General features: G+C 38.3%; 1 protein-coding gene across 2 annotated transcripts; it reads right to left on the bottom strand.

Moving 5' to 3' along the window:
• Window positions 1-388: 388 nt before the first annotated feature.
• Window positions 389-21,767, bottom strand: OPRK1 (opioid receptor kappa 1). Of its 2 annotated transcripts, XM_008923425.3 has the most exons (4): window positions 21,384-21,767; window positions 20,566-20,892; window positions 6,398-6,750; window positions 389-1,971 (listed from the first exon to the last, which is right to left on the bottom strand). In XM_008923425.3, exons 2-4 carry the CDS (start codon window positions 20,823-20,825, stop codon window positions 1,439-1,441), a joined length of 1,146 nt encoding a protein of 381 aa, XP_008921673.2. In that variant the 5' UTR covers window positions 20,826-20,892; window positions 21,384-21,767; the 3' UTR covers window positions 389-1,438. The 2 variants fall into 2 exon arrangements, with proteins under 2 accessions (XP_008921673.2, XP_025751840.1); XM_025896055.1 differs by lacking the exon at window positions 21,384-21,767 and having other exon boundaries at window positions 1,228-1,961; window positions 6,394-6,750; window positions 20,566-20,771.
• Between the last annotated feature and the right edge of the window lie 2,499 nt (window positions 21,768-24,266).

The raw sequence follows: 24,266 nt of genomic DNA, 5'->3' as shown, positions 1-24,266 counted from the left end.
TATTTATATTGGTGTACATAAAGTATTTTCTGTCTGATAGAAGCAAATCAGATTGTGTTTCTGAGAAAATTTGCCATGGAATGAAGGCACCCAAATTATTCATTATTTTATATAAAGAACAAAGTTAATAAGATAATGTCTGGTGACCAGACATGCTTCCATTGAAGATAATGAGAGCATTGCTCCAAACTTCAGCAACAGCAGAAACAGGAATAATAAAAGTTAGGCTCAATTTTACCATAAGCTTACCTTTAGCAAGCTAGTAACTTATGTAGCTGTGCCTTGACATCTCCATTGTCACAGGAAAACAGAGACAAAAACTGAATTCATAGGACTGTATCAAAGAAAATGTATCGGCATCAATAAAACGGGAAATTTTTAGTCAAATGCCATTAAAGCATTTAGTCATATTTAATTTCCTTTGTGTCAATCCAGTTAGTTCATGTACTACTTCACTAGTTTCTAATTCATCAAATGTTTATTTCAGTCTGCTCACAAATTATCCAGGAAAACAAGTTACAGCACTATTTTTAAGTATGTCTGTTTGTCCCCTTTACTGAAAATGGAATGAGAGTGTTTCTTCCATGTAATGAAGGTAGCACGGCTTTTCATCAGTTTTATAACAAGTGAAACATTTGAAGTTTTCTGGCCTCTTGTTTGAAACACACTCCGAAATTGCATATTATATTATTCAGACTCAATAAAGAAACCATCACTTTGGAAAAGCACACATAGAAAATATTACACACAGGTGATTAAACATGTGCTAACAATTCTCCTTAAATCCCAATATTTTTAAATGTCAAAATTCTTTACTGTACACAGACACAATAAAATCACTTTGGCGTGTGGGTAGATCATGCTTAAATTGGATTTCCACAGCACAGACAAAGGTTACAGACATTTAACTGAGAACAATATTGATTATAGCTCTGGTATTGTTCAGCAGAAACCTAAACACTCTCCTCTGTAAAAGAGTATGAAAAGTCAAGTTGTCAAACTACATACTTTAGAATCAATAACTGTTGGGGCAGAAGTTTCTGGCATAACTCAGTTTTATGACTAAATGTTGCTCAGTATAAAGTTACGCATTGTAAAGAGAAGAGCCAGAATTTTCTTATCCAGAATCAGCTGGTACAACACTATCTCTGCTCTCCATGGAAGTGTGTTTTAGTACTGGTTCAAGTACAGCAAACATGGTGCCAAAACCTGACCATCAGACCATCAGCCAGGCCCTTTTCACTTGAGCTTATTTTCATGAGTTTCTTATTTGTCAATAATAAACTTCCTTTAGTTCAAACTAGCAGGATTTCTGAAATATTCCAGAAATGTATGTCTGGATGAGTTGAATTCAAACTGCAGTGGTAATCTGCGTCAGTCCTAGGTCGTTGGACTCCTCTCTCTCTTGAGGACAGTAAGATGACATTTCCACGACTAGTCATACGGGTTTGTTTGTCCCACATGCTTCCCTCATATAAGCTGGGTCCTGCACAGTGTTTCTAACTCTGCTGGTGCTCTGCCTGTCCATCTTCATCTTAAGAGGGAAGCAGAAGTCCTTGAAACATCTCTTGAAGTTTTCATCCAAAAATGCGTAAAGGATTGGATTGAGGCTGCTGTTGGTGTAACCCAAAGCAATACAGAAGTAATAGCTGGATATAGCAGCAGTACTGTGGGACACATCCCCTAGTGCTTCAACCAGTACAAAAATGTGAATAGGAGTCCAACAGATAATAAAAACTGCCACAACCACAAGAACCAACCTGGTGATGCGACGCAGGTTTCGATCTTTTTCTCGAGACCCCGAGAGGAGTCGTACGCTTTTAAGACGCAGAATCATCAGAGTATAGCAAACAATTATAATGAGAACTGGAATAACAAATGCAAAGACAAAGACACAGATTTTCATGAAGAGGTCCCACCACACGTAATCTTTGTCTGGAAATTGCAAGGAGCATTCTGTGCTAGCAGTATCTGGGATGAAGAAAGCAAGAAGAAAATTACGTTATTATTAGATATTCTAAACAGTGTAATTGTCATAGCATAAGCTAGGAAGTTATTATCATGTAATGTGATATTAATAAATGCAGTTATCTTTAAATCACTCTAAGGAAAGCTTTCAGTTACCATTGAAACTGGTTTTATGCAGCCGTCTCTAGAAATTACTGAGAGAGTTTAGGGCTTTTTAAAATTCATAACATTGTATAAAATTTGTTTCCCATGGGAGGATCTAAAAAAGCAGATCACAAAAACAAAAATTTGTAAAGATGTTTTCATTTGAATCTCACTGAAATTTAAAGCCAGAATGAGTACCATGTTCAGTGGAGTAGAAATCTCACCATTATTATCAAACTACGTATGTTTTTTTCTGTAAGTGAAGACAGATTTTCGGTATCATGAACGGTGGAAGCTGAAGGAGGTTTTGGTTGTAGGAAGATTTTGCCAATATATGATAATTGTGTAATAATCTTTTCCCATGTGCCTTCTTCAGCGCAAATTGAGTACATGTGTTTGCATTCAGAAAAACTTATTTCCTGGCAACAGCTTCTTTTCTGCCAGATAGGAGCAAATAAAATATGTGCACACATGAAGTCAAAAGGAAGCTACTCTTTTTACAGATCATGCCATTGAAAATGCAACCTGTGCAGAGGCTACAAGATCTGGGCCACTGAGACCAGCCCACTCCCATTCTGATTGTCCATGCCAGAATTCAAAGTCACAGGCTGTCACTTGATTTTATGTTACAGAAATATTTCATCTGACAGGAAGCATCTAAGCAATGCAATATTTGAGGTTTCACTTGCTGATCTCATTGGAGCCTTCCAGCATATAAAACATAAGGAAAACCAAGCAATAAGATAAATGAAAAAGCAGGAGAAGGGGTAAATTTACAACTACTCTCAGTAGTTAAACTCTACTGAAGACAAGTCAAGGTAACACAGGGATTTTTCACTCTGAATTGTAGCTTAGATTTTACCCTCTAAAGCACTGCATTGTTTTTTAGATTTTTTATCATTTTCCCTATTGAATTTGTTATTCCTCTATAAATTAATACGTATTGACTTTTATTGAATAAAATCTAAGGGTGGAATGATTCAATACACTCTTGCACACCACTTTTTTCATATCTGTCTCAAGCAGATAACAGGACTCTCACTAGCAGGACTAGTCAGAAGAAAACCCATCAAGCCATATTTCCCCGCTATAGAAATGTTTCACAAATCAAAACAATATTGCAGAGAATTTGTTTTGAAAAACAACTAGGGGAAGACATTATTATTGTAGTGTCATACAGACATTTCCCCAATTACATATCAGAAAGTTGTTATGGTGTGATATTAAGTACTAAAATATTCAAATAGAAATAGTTTACAGCTAAAAGCTAAATATTTGAGGTTTTATTTTAAATAGTATAACTAATGGTTGATTCTGAAAGATGAAAACTGAAAAGACATATTTTTCAAGCCTGATACAGGATGCTAAGATGACAACACAAATATGACTTAACAGGGTCTTGACATTGAGTCAATTTGTTTAAATCCTTTGTGATCTAAGTTTTCATAAGCATAGTTGCTTTTACTTAATTTTATTCTAGAAATGTCAATAATCATCTCGAAAGAAGTTTTCACATTGATTAATACTGTTATTTGTAGTAGATCACAGCTTAGCTGCAGCAATAATACAAGGATGCAGTTATATTATCTAGTAAAGCTGCATCCAGATGTGCAGGTCCTGATAAAAGCAAGCGTGATCAAGGATGACTGCTCTGGGCACCACATCCAGCTACTCACTGAAACCCACTCCCAGTGGAAATGACCTTTTATAGATCTTCTGACATAATTTCATATATTTATCAAAATTATAAGGTCATGGATTCCATATAATTCATAGCATTACATATATCAAGTGCAATACACATTCTTGTCATTATTGTCACAATATCATGATAGTTTTCTGAAACATTGGAATAGAATAAAATCAAATTTATATTTTATTTTTACTGCCTGAAAAGTGCAAAACTACAGATAGTGTCACATAGTAAGTACTTAAGATTTCATACTGACCTTTTCAACTCTGAAAGCCCAATATTTCAAATACATTGATATATAAGGAAAAATACTGCATTCTAGATGGTATTTTAGTGTAAATATATGTTTTAATGTGTTTACTAAGCTACCATTTAAGATTAATCTTAATCTCGACATAGGAAATATATGTATTGGATATATCATTGAGTGTATCACTTTCAGGTATCCATACTCCTCTGTACTGAAACAGAGCTTCATACCCTTACTGGCAGTACTAAAAGTACCTCTAATTTTATATCTTTTTTTTTCTTTTTTTTTTTTTTTGTAGATGAACAATTTGTCAGAAAGAAAGGCTCCATTAAGGACAGGGGAAGAAAATTTACACATGTGTAAAATTTATTCTGCAGGAAAAATGTATCTGAAAGGATACAACTGGGAGCAATTCCGTACTGTGATACAAAATGGACTAACTGAGCACGGTGAGGGAACTTTAATCACTTTTCATTTGATGTTCAGTTGTTGCTTAAATCTGAACCCAGAAGAGGCCCTGAAGCATATAAACACAACTGTTTTGGCCAACATAACATAAAGATTGAGTCCTAAGCTCCAGCTGTCAGACAAAGGGAGGATCCCTTCAGCATTTATCAGAGCAATTAATGAACACACCAGACAAGGTAATTGACACTGAATGCTCAAGAGAGACCTTAGATCAGACAAGCAGGGATGAACAGTAGTGGCTGACAAGCATTTGCCAATATTTCCAACTTCGTTTAGCCCAGCTAAGCTCTGTATTACCAGTCTCTGTTTCATAAGTAAAAAAAAGGGCTGTCTGCCACGTGGCATGGAAAAGGCATTTAATCATTGCAGGCCTCAGAGCACACCCTTGATCTAAATGTGATGTTGACAGTGAATGACAGGAGCATTCTATTAGTTAGGTGTGCTCCAACAAAACACCTGTCTGAGTCAGTGTCCCATGGCCTTCGAGATCTCATGTGTAGCAAGACGATCATTCTTCCCAAATATGTCTGGAAGTTAATGTTTCCTGAGCTAGACACTTTTATAGAGCCTGTCAAAACTTTACTAGGGAGAAGAATTACATTACTGCAGACGAGGAGACTTGATCCCTCAAAGGACTGAAAGAAGAGTTTCCTGAGGACTCTCCTGTCACTTACATGCCAGAAGACCAACAACAAGAACAAAATCTATATATCTTCAACCAAATCTATCAGCCCTTGAGCAGCTGTTACCGAAATGCCTTTTTGCTTTGATCTATGTCAAACAGCTTAACATTATTGTCTCTGCCAGATAAAACAGTGTCCTTACACAAACTTTACCATTTGGCTTGATAGGTGTGAAACATTTGCTAAATAGCAAATGTTGTTAATTTGGGAAATTATTAATAATTTTTCAAAAGATTGTTTGCATCTCAAACAAGTCAAATAAATATGCGTGCCTTGTGTTTTATCAAGCCATCCATTAACAGGATGATCCCAACCCAAGGACATGATTAGGAGTCTCTAACCTTTTGCAAACACTGAGGTACTACTGCACTGCGGTCATGCCGGTGGGAATGAAGTATATGTGTGTGAAAATGCTTCTACCCTTTCCTTCTCAAGGAGGATTTCAAAATCAAATTAACCCCATAGCAAGTCAGCTTTGTAATGAGTCATTAGCTATAGGGGCTAAATCCACAGTCCTTCATGGATTATAAATTTCGAGCAAAGTCTACACATGGTCTGCATACATATCTCATTGATTCCATGTTCTTGTAGCTGCTTCCCTACCATGGTCTGAATTTCCAGTTCCTCTACTGATCCTAATTCTCAGCTTTTCCACATACCCAGATATACCCCCATCCTTCCTTAAACAAGAATTTGAGATATTGTCATATATAATTTAGTTTGATTTTCTCTCTCCAGCTACCGACATTTCCTTTCTTCACCATGCCTTCAAATTCTGTGAAATGGCTGGTGATAATAAGCTTCCAAAAATTCTTGTTTCTGCTCTTAGAAATTCATCAGAACTGCTCTCACACCTACAAAAAAAGTACCTTGAGCCCACATTTCAGGTTTCAACTTAACTGATTTTAGATTCGTCAACTGTGAATAAATTCCTGATTATTTTCCCCTACTGTCTACTAGTAGTTCTTGATGGTCTCATTCTAGAACAGATATTTTGTTCTTTAGTTGGCCAGGGCATCTGAGCTTAAATTATTTATATGTCATAGTGTAAAGTTCCACAATATATTTCAAAATGTCAGGAAGTTATATATACTTTTTGAAGAAGGAATCAGCCAGGTTTAATCAGTATTTGAACATATATTTTATGTCAGCTGAGAAAAAAAAGACGGAATTCCGAATGCTCACACTCACCTTCTCTGATTTTGGTACCTCCAAGAACTATTGCAGATATACCAACAGATGAGGACAAGAGCCAGATACAGATGTTGATTATCTTTGCTTTGAGAGGTGTACGGAAGTCCAGAGCCTTCACGGGGTGACACACGGCAATGTATCGATCAACACTCATCATGGTCAGCGTGAATATGCTGGTAAACATGTTATAATAGTCAATAGAGATTACTATTTTACACAGCACATCACCAAAGGGCCAAGAGTTCATCAGGTACTCGGTGCTTTGGAAAGGCATAGTTGTGGTAACTAGAGCATCTGCCATAGCCAGGTTGAAAATGTAGATGTTGGTTGCTGTCTTCATCTTTGTGTACCTGCCAAAAAAATAAGGCTTTATTATTTTAAAATATGATTATGTTCATTCAGATATGTATCAGTCAGGCTTTGCTAGAGTTGTTTTTTTTGTAATGTCTTGTCTCATCTATGACAGAAGTGCACACAAATGCAAGACCTTTGGAATAATAGTGAACAAATTTTACTTAGTCTCTCAGCACCTGCATTAGCAGTTAGAGCTATTCACCACAGGCAAAACCAGGTACATGAATGTATTTAATCTAATTAGCCAAATCCTGGTTTCAATTCTATTTTTTCAAATCCTTCTACAAGAAAATATCATTGTTACACTTGCAAGTGACCAAAATGTTCTGTATTTCCTTTTCTTATAGCTAACTATCAGTGATTGCGAGTTTTCTGGGTTTGCTTTGTGGAAGGAACAGTTATCCCACTCTAAAGTAAGAATCTGTGTTAATTGAGGTGTCTGCTGGGCCAGATTGTTTCTTATATGATAGTTTCTCTTCCTTGAATTCACTACAATGCCAACTGATACAAGTTTTAGTCATTTCCCTTCCTTGTTCCTTCCTTGCCAATTTTCCCCCTTTCTTATCATCAGCTTTTCCCAGTCCACTCTTTTATGACTGCTAATGTAAAAGATGACTATTTAAGTATGATACCATAATGGGGAAAAAATTGTCATAGTAATATTTTTTTCCTGCATCCTTTAATTTCATCAAAATGAAGCACTTGTTTTGTCCAGATGGTAGAGAACCTCAGCCTACACAGAAGAATAAGATCTATTTTTTGAGGTGGCACCCTGCTTTGTTCTGCCTCTATGACTGTTTTGGGGGGCAGCCAGTGGAGGACTGCTTCCAGGTCTGAGATGGACACAAAGGATGAAGGAGAACCTTAACAGGAATATACCTAACACTTCTTTCTGAAAAGCTTCTTCCCCCCAACTAGTCATGTTTGCTCATTGCTGTTATTTTATCATTGGATTCAGTGAGAGATTTTCTTCCTTAAAACTGTTTCAGTCCCATATGTTGAGTGTGTGCCCAAACTAGAATGTGCACATGTAACACACACAGAAACACATATAGCTATATTTTGCTATATGACATCTATAATTTACAGTGGAAATAAAAAATGTGATCCCTATGAACACATAGGGCAATGTATCTGTTTCCCTTTAAAACTCTGATGTATAAAATAAAAAATAATTTAAAAAAAAAAGGTTGAGCAGTGCTGTCAAAATATGCCTGATATGTAAATTAAGTATTAATTAAAATATGGGCAGAAATGTCATTTTATGATCAATGTGAAATATTAAAATTGCATTTTTTTTCCTAAAATACTCTAATTAAGACTTATTGAGAAAATAATACCAAATGCTGGCTTGAAGCACAGAAAAGAAAACTGCAAGGGAAAGGAGAGTAAATCCTTCTCACCCGCATACCAACCCATCAGTCAGGGCTGGGCTTCTGCCCCCTCACCAGATCAATCTCCTCAACAGGCCTTCCAGGAAGGGAGGCAGTCTGTCCTGTAAGTTGAATTATAGCCCTTAAGGTACTGTTCAAACACAAGCATGAGAGTATATGGCTAGAAAACAAATATAAGACATATTAACAAACTAGGAACTTTCTTACTGGTTAAAAAAAAACGAAGAAGAAATATCATCTCCAAGTGTATCTTGGTTGTACGACTGAACAAAAGTTCACTAAACACTCAAATTGCAAATCTCTGCTAAAATAGATTAAATTCTTATAAATGTCTGAAAGGTAGTAGTAGAAAGATGATTTTACTTCTATGGACATCACTGTTTGATGCTTAGAACTGTTGTCTTGTTCCTACTGCCAAAAAAAAAAGCTATGGGAAGTTGGAATGGTTGCATAAAGAGTACCAAAAAATAAGAGAAGAGAAAGTGGAGAAAATTCTTTCTGTGAGTAACTTAAAGAGCTCAGCACATTTAGTTTATCAAAAAGAGCACCAAGAGGTGACCTGATTACAGTGTCTGAAGACCTCACAGGGAGAAGATAACAGGTACTGAAGAGTTTTTCAGACTACAAGGAAAAGCATAACAAAGACAAATATGTAAAACTCTAAAACAGACAAACTCAGCTTAGAAACAATGACAGATTTTTCCTAACAGCTAAGTTGATTACTCTTGGGAAAAAATTACACAAGAAAGGGGTAATTTTTCCATGTTTTGTTGTCTTCAAATCAAGATGTGTTGCTTTGCAAAGGGTCTGCTTCAGTCAAATACAAGTTACTAGACTCAACACAGGGATATTTAAATAAAATGCAATGATCTTTGATAAGAGGTGACACTACTAATCGTTCTTCTGAATCATTAATTCTATAGATCTTCAAAAACTTTCCTTAGGGATATATAGGGAAAGTTTCATTTTTTTCCTCTAAGAAAAGCAGAAAGCTAGGGAAAATATCTAAGAATATTTTATTAGACTTGAAAAATCAAATATCTGAAAGTCTTTATATCTGTCATTTCCCATTCCTGGCAACCTTAATTCTTTTTCGTGTGTGATACAACCATGTATAAAATATTTTCCCAGTACTCCTCTTCCTTATTCCTAGCCTTCCAGTGGAATAGGAAAGAACTGCTGCAACACAGGACTAGTTTTTTACATATCTTCAAAATTCAAAGTTTTGAAGCTGCAACATAAAGCATGTTGTCTTTATCTGCCCTGCTTATGTTTTACATGTAAATTGAGCAAGTTTGATTTTTTTGGGCTACGCAACACGTGCACAAAAAAAAGAAAATTAATTTTATCCACTACTATTGATCAACAGGAAGGATGTCTTGATCATTCACAGGCACAGAGAAACACAGTCATCCCAGCATCAGCATTTAGACAACTTCCAATGTAACCAAACCAAAGCTGTATATGGGAATGAAAATTTAATGAGGAAAAGAAAAACCCACAGTATGCTATTTCTCCCATACAGCTTTGTGAAAGATTTGACTCATTTCAGGGGTGCATATGCACATAAAAATCCTTGTTTTGATAACCTTACCTGGTGTGCATCTAATCCTTCCCCACAGCTCACCAGCCTGGCAGTTTCATGACTAGATGGCCTTGCCCTAATCCACCCCAGTTTACATCTCCCATATGCCTCCTTGCCCTGCTCATTCTGATTGCTTCTCTGACAGACTTTGAACAAGAAGGCAGAAGACCAATAAATTCTGCTCCAACAAATATTACATTTAGGCAATCTGTTCTCCCAGCACTGCAGAAGCATCTTGCATGCCTAACTCAGGGATGAAGGCTGCACTGGTTAACCCCAGTAATTCTAAGTACAAGCACGTTTTACTGATGCAACCTCAAAACCCACTGATCTCACACTGGTAATATAAAGAGCTTGATTACTTTCACCTGAAAACATTGGCCTCCGTATAAATGAGATATTGGCCTTTAAAGTCGTAAGCTAGTATAGATTAAATCATAAATTCATTTAGAAGTTCATAAAATTCAGAAATGCCTTTGAGAATCTGGACTCAATCATCTAAATGCCCTTCAGTGTTTTTAATTAAACACCTAAAAATCATTAAATGCCTACATGCCTCTGAAGATATATGCTTGCAAGTTTAATCAAAACTCCAGTTAAAGTAAAGGAGTGACTGCTGTTGCTGTCAGACACTTTGAAGAGGACCCTGATAGAGTCCACAAGGCGAAGGATTTAAATGCTTTTCTACAACTCATTTCATTGTACCAAAATATAGGAGGAAATATTTCAGGTGATTTCGGATTTTCCCACCCTACCCTCCATTCACCCAAATCTGCACTTGAACAAGGTCAAAACTGTTATGTAAGGAAATCTTGTCTGTCATTGCCAAATTAAAATTGTATCAATACCTGCTTTCATTTAAGTTAAAAATACTGCTATCTGCTTTAATTAGTTTAGCAGGACAGGTAGGGGAAACCTGGACATAACTACAGCATAGATAGCAATTAATGATATTTTCTTGGTGTCTTTGAGAGGTAAGTTTCAAAGACTATTATAATATTTGTATTGCTGTATACACTGTTCATGTGAAATCCCATGTCTAGAAAGTGGTTTGTGAAATACTGAGATTTCATAACAGAATGATAACTTTTTTAGTATTACATAGGAAGGGAAAGTCCCTCTTTTAAGTCAGACACTAGAATCTAATTTCAAGAGGCAGCAAAACCTCTGATCACTTAAGCTGGTGGATCTCAAGGCCGTTTGTTAAGCTGTAAACAGGTATCATGCCTCTGTAGACTTTAAGCAACTGGAAGATATATCAAAAGAAAAATAGTCAAGATGAAAAAGAACACTTTCATTTGGATGGGGTTTTTTTGATGGATATACGATGAAAGCTTTTAAGAAGCAAGTTTAAAATTATGATTACTTACATGTCAAAAGTAAAATTCTCAAAAATAAAATTCTCAAAACTGCTACAATTTAGGCTAAGTTCACTTTCCAAAAATGGAAAGTTGTTTGAGACTGCCTTTAGACTGACCCCTAGAAAATTTCCCCCATTTCTCAGTTGCCTCATCATTACTGTTCTTTTCCTTCTGGAGTAGAATTTAATTTGCTCATGTTTTTTAAGACAGTAAATATGAAGAATTCACACCTCTAGCGTAAGCTGTCGATGCCATTGTGGTAACAGAAGAGAGAAGCATTGAGGAGCTGGTATGCTTTCAGAAAAAAATCTGCTAGTAAGGCCCCTTAAAGTTATTATCCCAAGCAGAGGACGGAAGTACACTGTAACATTAGAAAAGCTAATAAAAGCTGAGAAGGAGGCCCTGGACAACCTTTTTTACTGTAACTGTAATAGGATGAAATGTTCCCTGTAGTATGAAAAGAGGGATGGGGCAAAACTAACAAATATACTACAACATTCTCCAGTAAAAGAGTGAAAATACAAAAGCATAAAATACAATGAGGTATAGCAAACACGTATTTTTGGCAGATACCTGGGTCAGGGAATGAAAACGAAAGTTAAGCACATCTAAAAACAAATTGCAAAAACGTCTATCAGCAGGATGCAGGTTCTGTTCTACTAGGTTGCTCTGAATGAATTATATAGAGATCAAGCAGATGAAAAGCCTAGTCAGGAAAACTCTAAATCTCAGGCTATAATCACAGTACTCTCAATATAATACTGCATCAGGACAGGAAGAAAAAAAAAACAGCTCAGGAGGATCTACTGCAAACCCATACCATGTTGAACAGATGGTTCAGTTACCTCTTGGATTTTCATAATTCAATATAAAAGGCTTATGCCAGTATGAAATGAAGACTGAGGTAATTTTAAAAATATAAAAATTTATATCTTGCAGTTTCCATGTCCATATTGGGTTACATGTTAGTATCACATTTTGAATAACAACCAGAATTTGTCAGTACACAGGACCTTGGAAAACACTTTAAATAAAGGCAAACATTGTCACTGCACATATTTAAAGTTTGCCTGTCTTTAACATCAAAGTTGTTAGGAGCTGAAAAAAATTGCTCTCTAAAAAATTTTATCCTAAAGTGGAATTCTCTTTATTAATAAGCATCTGAAAATACCTATTTTTAAGCCACTTAAAGAAAAAAAATATGGTCTTGTCTTTTATTCTCCCCTCAAGGAGCATAATCTACTTGAATGTCAAAAGGTATCATAAAATCCTTACAATATACCACTACCATTATTCCTCTGAAGTAGTCATAAACTGAGGCTGAACAAGATCTTGCAGATTTAGATTAGATGGGGAATCTTTTTTCTTGAGCTGAAGAACCAGTTTCTGAATTAGGGAAGTTCAAGTCTACATATATCCAGGTCAATTCAAGAAAAAGTCACACTACTTAACAAAAATTAACTATTTTTCCTCCTTCTGTGATAAAAGCTTTTAATATTTTTATGTGAGCTTAAGAGCCTATTTTTGAAGAAATATTAATATGTTGGAAACAATAATACTGTGAAATTTTTGCTTCCATGATCTTGGTAGGAGATCTCAGAGGTTAAGGTGCTGTGATTTATACTGTGGCTTAAAATTAATAATGGGAATGTAGAATTTCAAAAAAATTAGTACTTTATCTAAAACCATTGTGTCTAATATTATTAAAGAGTCTAGACTACTAGCTTACACTGTGTAACTGATTTTTTGATCTCTCTTGGTAAGTAGAGATGAATAGTGACCTTTTCAAGCAACTGACTCTTTCTCTTGAAAAACTTTATGCTGCTGCAGATGTTTTCCATTGATCAATCGTGCTAGGGGGAGTTCCCAGGGTGTTACACAAAGCATCGTTATCCTTCTTACTTGTCACAGGTATATTGCTCTAGTGAGTATTGAATCAATGTCTCTGAAGCATCTCCCTTTCCCATTGTTCTTATCTCTCAGAAGAATTTTTTTTACTTTTTAATGAAGGACGTGATCTCTGTCAGCAAGGTGCTTCCCATGGGTTTATGGGAGAGGAAAGTGAGTAGGACAGAGATCGCCTGGCAAAGAGGATAAATCTCATGCTCAAGGCAACAGAGATAGCAGCTCCAGGAAATGATTTCTCAGGGTCTTACTTTCCTTGCTATTCTTTGAAGAGACCCTGATCTCCACATGTAGCTATATATGCAGAAGTTGGTTGGAAGAAGCTACATGTTAAAAATGTTCGCTTCCCCTAGATGTTTCTGCCAGACAGAAATAAGGAAAGAACTCAGAAACCTCTCACTCAGGGGTCTTGGGATACGGGAATCACTCTTGTTCCCAAAAGAAGGCACCTAGTTTCCATTTTGCCACAGGGATGAATAACAACTGACATTGCTGGGAGTGTTTTATAGGACAACTATGCACTTGAATATGAGGAGACCCAAATCTCTGGTCAACACTCCTGTAATAAAGTTGAACAGGAGACAAGGGACTTTGCTTTATAACAAGTATAGAATCATGTGGTAAGACAACAAATACACATGTTTGTAGTGAGCCAGCTGAAGGTAAAGTCATCAGTCCCTCTTAGGAGGCAGCTGGGAGACTTTCTCTGGATTCTACCCATTTATCTGTTTTCCTCACCTGCCTCAGGGAAGCACACAGCACAAACCAACTGAACACACACATTCCCAAACGAGATGATTCAAGTGAAATTCAGAAAACCTTAGTACACAGTCAACTGAACAACATAGCTGGTATCTTCCATGGTGGAAATCTTCTTCTTCCATGACCTTTAACAAAGCAGTCATTCTGAAAGGCACGTCTAACAGGAAGTCTTGATGCAGTGCATCATCCAGTGGCAAGGTAAAAATATTTTTCTGAGTGTGAACACTAAATGAATATTTTATAGATTGTCTGAACTAGTCCTACTAAGCAGCTTCTTGTCTATTACTACTCAAGGAGGCTTTTACCAGTTACCCTACAGTAACCACAATGGCTAGACTACCAACAGTCTAGTGGAAAGTGGATTTAGCTGTGTAGTCAGTGAGGAATTATAAAACCTTCTGTTTTCTATGTGCAACATAGCTAAGTTTGGGAAACCTAGATATTCACTCAATGCACTGCTGAATGGTACTGACTTTTGGAGCAGAGATGAGCAACTGTGTATTACACATGTGGATTGACATAAGAAATGGAAAAAGCAAAGAAGCTTCTATTCACTTTCTTATCAGGTATTTGAGGAAATTCATACACTGAAGAAAATTGTGTTTTCATACTCTCCGCAGAGACCACAGAGTTTCATCACACGTAATGTCTCAAAACTGAAAATAGCAAACTGCCTAGAGATAATTTTCACTTCTGTGAGGATTAGAAGATGAATCTAATGAGGGCTGAACCCTCTGGCTTCAGGAGAAATAAATATTTCAAAGATAATACACAGGCTAGCATACCAACTTACCAATAGAACCATGGAAATGCTGTGTAATTTTAACTATTCTTTATTTATATCCTTTTTACATTTTGTAGAATGCTGACACAGTCAGACATTCCTCTGCCAGTATCCTTGTTCCATCTGTACACATCCCTTCCCCATAACTAATCCAGTTTTTGTACTCATGCTTGTCTATAGACAAAATGACATTCCTACTGCCTTTTCCTCATACCTCTCTAACTTCACAAAAGAAAATAACAATAAATATAGCCCAAAGTCTTCCTTGAGGAGAAAAGCACAGATTCCACACTTTGCAAGAATTATCTGATATTTGCAGATGGGAGGATCAAAATTGAGACATGAAGTAAACTTCCTGGAAGTAGAGTTATCTAAGTTTTTCTGGATGTTTTTTCTTTAGAAAGAAATATGTAACTGGTATCAAAACTCTTCTTAGGAATCCATCTATTTCAGAGAATTTAACTTAAGGGACAAACTAATCACAGTTTGAACAGACAGTGACAGTAGGCAGGACAGGAAGATTATGCTCCCTTCTTCTTAATGCATCCCAGGCAATCCAAATCACACAGTTAAGAATTTCCTGCCACAACACCCTTTCAGCAGATTTAAAATCCTCTAAGAAAAAAACCAAATGAAGGGTGCTCATTCTTTCCCCATTTTGTCCTCTTCAGTAGAAGGGCTTAGCCAGTCTGCCCTTCCCAAAGGCATCTCCCCACTGTGCACCCTCCTCATGCTCCATTCAAGATCATGATCTTCCCACCACTCTCCTGTCTGAAAACAGGCAAGCTGTCTCCAGCTTTCTGCCTTGCCAGCAGCCAAACTAGAAAATTATTGTAAGTTTTCACTCCCTGCCAGTTCAAAAAGGCTCTCTGTAATTCATCTTGCTTCCAGACACTGATTGCAGTTATGCCTTTCTCTGAAATAAATGATTACCTGGCTGTTAGCCCAGCGGAAATGTCTGGATGGATACCAAATTACTTTTCAGAAGCCAAACAGATTACTCACTATAAGCTATAGCCTCTCTTTAATACTGCCTGTAGTAAATATTCCTTTAAAGCCTTTCCTCTACTCTCCCTGCTTATTTTCAGTATCAGCTATTCTTATCACAGCAACAGCATGAGATGAGTTTCTTGTCAGCCTATAAATTCCAGGTCTCACTTAATCACTGCCTATTAGGGTTTTAAAAGTATTAGAAAAATTTACATTTTGTTTAAGTGGTCTGTGCTTGTCAGACTATCAATATTCTGTTATAAAATTGTCCTCTTCCATGTTTCCTGTCTTGGTCTTTGTGCCATCTGTTAAAGCTTTTGGTAATGATCAGTCTTCAGAGTTGTGACAGAAATTATGTCAAGTTTGGACAAACACTGCAGAACTTATCAAAATTATCTCCATTCGATGAGGCAAGGCTAGATGCTCTTTGAAGTCCTGTGATGAATTGCTATCAATCCCATTTGATGTGTCTCTATTGGTAAGGTGTCAGATGTCTGATTAGGGAAAAAACAGGTTAAAAGAAATAAACTTCATGAAGTATAGTACAGCTCAGCCTTTGCTTTTAGCAGCCAAACCCTTGATTTCACAAAAGAATGAAATCACCCAAACTGCCAGCAATAGGGAACAAGTAACTCAATTATATTGACTCTTCTGGAGCTTGTTTTTCATTTCAGAACAATATTCTTTCCAAATATAATTTAATCAAATTAAACCAATAATTTATAGAAAATTAACAAGTAATCTTCTATTGTTATCAAAATCTATTATTAATTTAAATCAATGTATTGAATCTATTTCATTTTTGTGTACTTTTTTAAAAAATATTTTCATTCTTGTTTGGAATGAATGACGGGGAAATTTAAAAAACTATTTGGAAAGAAGTCAATCTTATATGACATTTCTTAATACACTCTTCCTGTTGCATAAAATGCCATTCAGTTCAAAGAATATGAGACCAAAAATTTGGAAGTGGTTAAATTTTGTCTTCAATGTTGGACTAAGCAGAGGATTATAAGCTTTCTCTTTTCCCTTAGGAATTAATCTACATTTCCGTGAAACAACCTTGTCTTAAAACTTTTTCTGAATGTAGAAAATTATTCAGTTCACTGGAATCTTGAAATATAGATTGAGGAGAAATACAGGATTGGCTGTTTAGGATCTTGTTGATATCAGTTGGTCTCAGTTGATAACTTCAGGAATAATGAAGGTTAAACACATATGTAGAAAAAGCACATCTGGAGTGGGTAGGAGACAGCACCTCCCAGAGTTTTTATCGAGTATGTTTATGGTTCTGATAAGGGCAAATCCACAGTTAAAGTTTTAACTTTAGTCAGCAGATTTTTCTTCCCCTTCAGCTGTCACAAGAAACTACCATTTTGTTTAAAGCTAGCACTGAATTTTAGAAAAATAAAGTCATGAGGGAGGAGAAATGCAGGGAAAAGACTTTTTGCTTCCGAGGACAAGTAGTTTTGTTTATCATCTTCAGCCAACTATTTCACCACCAGAAATATCTTCAAAGACCTTCGAAGACATTTGGGGTTGAGTTAGACTCTAGTTATGCCAAGAGCCACATAGATATAAGACTTTACTTAGGTGAGGTCTGATAACTTCACCTGGTACCTGGAAACCCATTCCATGGTTCCCCTTCTCCTCCACAGGAGATGACTGTTCTTCCCACACAGTATCTGCATTTCCCACCAGTGCAAGAGGCAACGTAATGATCTCTTTATCTCTTATTGTCCCCCCAGGAAAAGCAGTAGCAATAGGAGAACACTACATCCCACAGGCCATGGCTCGGCATGAACGAGGCGCTGTCCATCCACCCAGCTGGCTGCTGGCTGACAGCAGACCCCTGGGGATGATACACGTGGCACACAGCTGGTCCAAACACAGGGAGAGTTCCTGCAAACCACCCACCCACACCACAGTGAGAGCTGACTGCCATGGGCACGACCAGGCTGCCAGACCACTGCATACTCAACACAGAGCTTTTTCTGCACAGTAAACATAACCACTCTACGTGCGTCTGAGGCGTTCAGGGTGTTTACAGTAGTCCTGATCTTGCTTCATTAGTCTTCTTAATGATAAGACTTTGGCTTTTAAATCTAACTGTTGCTGTGTGCTTAAAGACAGTGATTACCAGATCTCCATTTTACATGTGAGGAAACCAATTTACAGGGCCATTAAGTGACCTTGCAAAACAGGAAAAAGTGTTGAAGCCCAGTAGCAAAACCAAGAGAAGAATCTAGGTCTCCTGATAAATAGTTTAACAGGCCATGCTGTCACCACATTAAAATAACATTCCCACTCAGACTTCAACACAAATCTCTCCTCACAGGAGCTGTGTCAAATTCTGCTACTTTTCAGAGTTCAGGAGTTTGTACATGTGGTTGAAATGTCATTCTCGTTATTTTTCCCTCTGAGAAAACTCTGAGAGGGTTTTTCCTCTCACCAGAAATACACCCCACCACAGCTACAAAAGATTTTGGACAGCCACCATTCTATGTACAAGCAGCTGAGATGCTGACTCACTGGTCTCCATGAGCTTCTCTAGCAGCACTTGTGCAGAAGTAGTAAAACCAGTCCTTTAGTGTTAGCAAAGCAAGAAATTGGCCAAGGCCTGCCTATACCACAGGCTATGGCTGAATTTGAGCCTGTTCCTGAGGCACCTCAAGACTCTGGAATCTCCTAAATCTACCACAGCATTGACATTGCAACAGTGTCACTGACAGTCTCAGGACACAAGAGGTCTTTTTTTGTCACTCAAAAGTGACTTCAATATCAGGCCTGAAGGGGTCGGATAGTTGGACTAGATGATCATTGTAGTGTAGATACAACTGAGCTATTCTAATAATATTAGATTATGTTTAAAAGAGCAAAGGGAGAAGGAGCAGTGCTTGCCATGGCTGCCAGTCCAGGGCTTAGGAGGAGGAGGAGAGCAGATCTGGAATTCAGAGTTGAGAAATTTCAACAAGGGGCCTCACACAAACCCTACATTCAGCTGGGAGGTAAAGAAGAGACACAGTCTGTCCCCATTCTCCTTTAGAGTTGTGGCACCTAAAGGAGGAGAGGTAATGTGGGATGTCTTGGGGACACGATTTGCCTATCCCTTACCATCTTTTCTCAAAAGCTTCCCATAGACCTTGATTTTCCTCACAAAAGGACATCACTGCTGGCTACATTGTTCATGTGTCATTAAAATCCATCCTAAGAGAAAATCATGAAGAGAATGGATGTGAAGGGAAAAGGGAGAAAGATGAGAGGTAAGGACAAAAATATACCTCTTGCACGAACATTTGAAATATTTTAAAATCATAAGGAATGTTTGAAAACTGTAAACCTGCATTCTAGGTAATGATTCTAGAATTGGTTAAAATATTTGCCACAGAGAAAACATAGGAAAGAAAGATACTGAAAATAAATAAAAAGAAGAAAAAAAAACAACAAGTGTTTTGTCATTCTCTTTTTTTTTTATTATGTAATCAAGAGATGGACCAAGAGAAAATTGAAGGACAGGTTAATGTAGGAAATAGTAGGAAAGTGAGCCACAGCTATCTAGAACCTCACAAAAACAGTCTTAGGAGGGTAACAAAAGGAAAGAAAAAAGCAAACACATATACACCATTATAATACATACATGCTAACTTTAAGGGCTAAATTTGGGGGTATTTCCACTGCCTAGGCCAGTTAATAAACTATCATTGTTAGTGACTGATGGCTTAGAAAATCTCTGTCTTTGCAGCTGTGTGACTGTCAAGATGAAGCCTCTCTTCTTGCAGAAATACAGAAAAAAATTAAATTTCTACACTGAAAGAAGGGCAAAAGGGCATGCAGGATTATAAAAATTACAGTATCACAAAGCTGGGGTCAACCAGTTTTTTCAAACTGACCACAGGTATATTTCTTTATTGCATTATTAAAGGAAATTTTATTTTCATTACTCAGGAGTACTCACCTGGTTATAACTCATCTTTTGTACAGTACCTTATCAACAACTTCACTGCTTCTAATAACTTCCCCTTATATCATCTGACAGTTATTTCAACATCCTGCAAATATTTGGCCCTTTTTGTGCAGGTTTTACTGACAACATCCCTTCCAATACCTCCATTTTTTCTGTGAACAAGCTGATTTCATCTGAGCAATGAATACTCCGAAGTTTTTTGGGTTTTTTTCAGAATTTTTAGTAGGATTCAAACAGACTGTGAAGCAAGAGCCCAAAAAAGTTGCATGATTTCATTCCCCTTCGTTGTTCATTTTTGCCCTGCTGATCTGCACTGTCCAAACATGCCTATAAATAGTAAATGAAAGAGACAAAAAGAGGGAAGAGAGCATAGTGAAAGCTAAAATATACACCAATACAAAAGTGTTAAGTGTTGGTGCATTTCACTAAGTGGTTTAATATGAAAAACCCACTGACACAGGTACAGAGCTTTCTCCTCTTTCCTGAAAAACAGTGGGAAAGGTATTTTAGTACTGTCTCTTTTTTCTTCAATCCAACATCAATAACTGAATTTAAACACTGCTAAACAGAGAAAAAACAACCCTTGCTTTTCCTCCTATCTTTATAATTTCTTTTTTTCCCTACCCTGTTAAACAAACCACTGGGCGCCAAGGCAGGAATGTATCAGTGTCCGCACGACTGGACGCATAAGCTGTCCCTTGGGGTCTCCTCACAGTGGAAAAAAAGGTACCTTGTAGAAGTTTCTTTCTTCCACTCAAGCTTTTTTCCCTCGTATGCCAGCAGCCTGTCGTCCCTAGAGGGCAGCCGATGAACACAGCTCCGGGACACACAGCACCTTCCCTCATGCTGCACGACTTATCACTTTTAACCAGCTTGTGTCTTCTGTTTCTAACTGCACATCCAGGCAAAACACTTTGACTGAAATGTTTGGGTCATTTCCCTTGCTTTTTTCCAGCTCTTCATGGATGTTCACCCAGAGAGCTACCATAAACTGCCCCTCCTCCACCCTGCCAAATTTAGGGACAGTCTTCTGCACCTCTTCTAACCAGTACCCAAAGCCCCTTACCTTACGATGACAAACATGACCAGGGAGTTTCCCACCAATCCAACAACGAAGACCACCGAGTAGACAGCAGTGATGATGATGGGAATGGCGGGGGAGATGCTGGTGTGGTTGTGCTGGCCATCCCCAAGGGCCCCAGTGGCATTGCTGTCGTAGTCTGCCCAGCCGAGGAGCCAGCTGCTGCTGGTGCTGGGGGGTCGACAGGGCCCCGGGGAGCAGGTGGAGTCCAGCTCTTCACGGAAAATCTGTACAGGGGCATCCATAGGGGTACAGTCCCCACAGGCTAGGGGGAGACCAGGAGGAGTGTGCAGACAGCAGGAGGCAATTAAGCTGGAAAAGAGGGAAGAGAAAGAAAGAAACAGAAGTGCTATCACAGCCACCAAACATTAAGACCTCTGAGACTTGTATGTGTTAAGGGGAGCTCTGCTGTGATGGGAACTGTAATTTGCCGAGCAGAGATTTAAGCAAATCACATTCATATTGAATAATTGCAAGTTTTACATCTTGCTATGTAATGCTGCTCCTCCAAGTGCACAAGGAAAGTTTTCCTCCACTTTCAGAGATTTCACAGAGAAGCAAACCAGATGGGAACACTTCAGATCCACCCCCACACTTTAACCCTGTCTTTCCCATCCTCCATATTTATGTCAAAGTGTATCCTAACAAGGGCTCCTGAATGCCTAAGCTCTGCTATAAAGGGGAAGGAGACAGAGAAACCCACCATCTCTCTGCACATCTGCTTTAACATCCTGCCCTGGGTTATTTTTTTCCTGATCCCATAACTGCTTTCAAAGAAGAGACACATTAATGACAAAAAATACCTCTTTCAGTCCAGGAAAAGGAGCGGAGTCCTCAAACAGATGTTCTTTGCAGGAAAAGAAAAGAATAAAGCAGCTGTGCTTGGCTCCTAAAAGTACCACCGCCCTTCTAGGACTTTTGAACCTGAAGCACCTGTGCCCTCGGAGAGGCGTGCTGGCAGCAGAGCTGGTTGCCGGGCATGAGCTGAAACGTGTAGCAGCAGCAATTGCTGCTGTTCCAGCTCCTACCACTTCGCCTTTTCTCTCTCACGCTCCCTCTGCCTCCCTCCCGCTCTGCCGGGGCTCCAGTAGCACTCTGCACTGATGCACACGTTCTCCTCTGTCTCTGTCCCTGCAGCTCAGAAGCTCACATGACTTCTTTCTAGACAGTGAGAGGCAGATAAATTAAAATAAAAGCAAGCAATAAGTTCTGCAATGAATAAATGCTTATTTTTAACACACTTTTCCAAGTTGCCTTTCCTCATTCCCCCTGCATTCCCAGGCCTCAAGCAATGATCGTTTCTGTCCTATTGAACCCCAAAGGATTTCAGACTAGTAGATGCTGACTGAAAGAGGAATATTCAGTTTAGATGCCTTGACTGATCCATCTGCTCTTTCATGCCCCAGCTCCACAATTCTGCATCCAAAACATTTCTCACTGGGTGTCTGTGCCCCTGTTCCTTTGCACCTGCAACTGGAAAGAAAGTCAGAAGCTGTCTACGACAGAAAAAACGGGGATCGCGATTACCGTCCTTAATTTATTCAAGCTGTCCCACACCATGTGAGAAGCCAAGAATTCCCTGTAGCATTGCCAGAGCTCCATTCTCCTTAGGCTCCAACTGCAGCCAGAAATGGAGAGAAGGCATGTGCAGAAATCACATCCCTCAGAGCTTATCCCTAATATACTCCCTCAAGCAGGAGTTGGTAAGGCACTAATATGTGTTCAAGATATCCCTTAATTTGCACACAGACCTTGAAATCCCCACCAGGAGTCTCTCTAAATGGCAAACTGGGGAAAGAAAGGCAAGACCCGGAGTTGTTCCTACTCCTTTGGAAAAGGCTGAGAACAGCCAGACTGGCTACATCTCAAAGCATGCAGCAGGAAAACCAGTCTCTGAAGAGAATAGCAGACTCATGTGCTTCTGTGGGTATTTGATGAAGCCTCATCATCATGGCTAGGCTTCGCGAACGAAGATTTAGGAAGGCTCTATCCACATTTGATACAGGCATGCTGGTGACTTATGAGGCCAATACGTGACAGACATATCCGATTGCAAAAGGCACAGCAGAAAGACTCCTTAGATGGTGTTGATGAAGCCTAGACAGTTAGGAAAGGGGCTTTGGGTTTTCTTCATCCTTTCCCAATCGTGAAACTTTACTTCATGCTCCTATGTTGAGTGTCTATGATCAGGCTGAGTTTTCTATTCTAAAACAATTTTTTTCTAAACCTATAATTAAGATGAGAAATTATGTCATCTCAGAGTCAAAAGTCACGTGGAAGGTTTAAAAGGTACAGAATTCCCTCTGTTAGAGGAAGAGACTTGTTCAAATGTGATTATGCTTTTGACTATGGTCACTGTTTTCTCCAGAACATCAGCAACTGCTCACTATCATCTGTATAGAGCTGTCTAAAAGCTTCACTCTTAATGAAGATGGATAAAAACGCAAAATAAGCATGTGACAAAAACATCCCTGAGCCAGGGACACAGACTTGGGATAGTAATAATTTTTTTGAACATGAAGCGAGATCCTAACAGAAAATGTACTCCAATCCTGTTTTTATCCTCTGCAATTCATTGTTTCCTGCCTATGTGTCAGAGACTGAAGCGGTTAATGATTTACACATTCTGGGATTGCCAGGGGACTATTGCAGGCTGGGAAGAGGCAGCTGGACCCATCCCCACCACAAGTGCTACTGAAGGTGTTGAGTCCTGAAAAGGAAGGAAGAGCTGTGTTTACCATGCCTTTCACATGAACTCTGCGCTGGGCTGTCAGAGGCATTGGAGGTTCATGGCATGGCCCATCAAAGCCCATACCCCACTAACCCTGAAAGGGAAAAACCCTTTTACCATGCCCCTCACAGGAACTCTGAGCAGGCCCAGGAGACTTGGAGGCTCGTGGCATGGCCCATGACACTATCCATGGATATAATAACTCATAATTTCTTTGAGTGTGGGGGCTTCCCTCCCCCACCCCTAACAGATCAAGACCACCACTTCAACTAACAGACATGGAAGCTGCAACTACCAAGTTTCCTCTCTGGACCCCATGGGCGGTGACTATATACATTTTTCCATTCTCATCTTTTCTTTTCCTTACTCTCCCTTATCCTGTCTTTCACTTTCTCTCCCTTAGGCGTTTTCCCTAAAGGTCATCTTTATATCATATTGCTATAGATGATAGATACAGATGATAACACTCAAAATGGCAACATACCTGTTTATCTTTGAAACAAAATTTTTCTAAAATAAAATCCACATATATATGTTTTTCAACATCAATTATTCAGTGTCGTTTCATTCTAATCCACCCTAAGGGATTTATTAATGTGGGTTACCCCCCAACTTTCTGGGGTGGCTCACAACACCATGTACTGAAAGGAACTACTACTGCTATATCCTCTCATACATAATTTTACTTGACAATTTTCAACTTCTTGTTAACATCTTCCTCAGACTTCTCCATATTCTGGAATTAAAATGTACAGAAGAGCTTTAAGACAGCAATATGTTAGCACTCATTAATAACTTAGCTCTTATGAGCAATCATTTTGTCATTCTGCAGTTGCTACAGGTGGATCAGAAACTTTTATATGGGTAAGAAAAGTCTATTATCACTATGCATAAATCAGCAGCACAGATGATGTAAAATAGCAAGATAAACAGCAGACTTAAAGTTTTTACAAGC

The sequence above is a fragment of the Manacus vitellinus genome, unplaced genomic scaffold (genome assembly GCF_001715985.3).
Source record: "Manacus vitellinus isolate BGI_N305 unplaced genomic scaffold, ASM171598v3 scaffold_1_pilon, whole genome shotgun sequence".
Lineage (NCBI taxonomy): Eukaryota > Metazoa > Chordata > Aves > Passeriformes > Pipridae > Manacus > Manacus vitellinus.
Note: the sequence above shows the minus strand (reverse complement) of the source record. Positions and strands in the feature narration are given on the sequence as shown.

Excerpts from the sequence above, each read along its gene's own strand:
- OPRK1 (XM_008923425.3), bottom strand. The coding sequence starts at position 20,825 with ATGGATGCCCCTGTACAGATTTTCCGTGAAGAGCTGGACTCCACCTGC. Across the intron at positions 6,751-20,565 it reads GTCATGTTTGTCATCGTAAG|GTACACAAAGATGAAGACAG; the intron begins GTAAGGGGCTTT and ends TTTTTTTGGCAG. Across the intron at positions 1,972-6,397 it reads AGGTACCAAAATCAGAGAAG|ATACTGCTAGCACAGAATGC; the intron begins GTGAGTGTGAGC and ends TCTTCATCCCAG.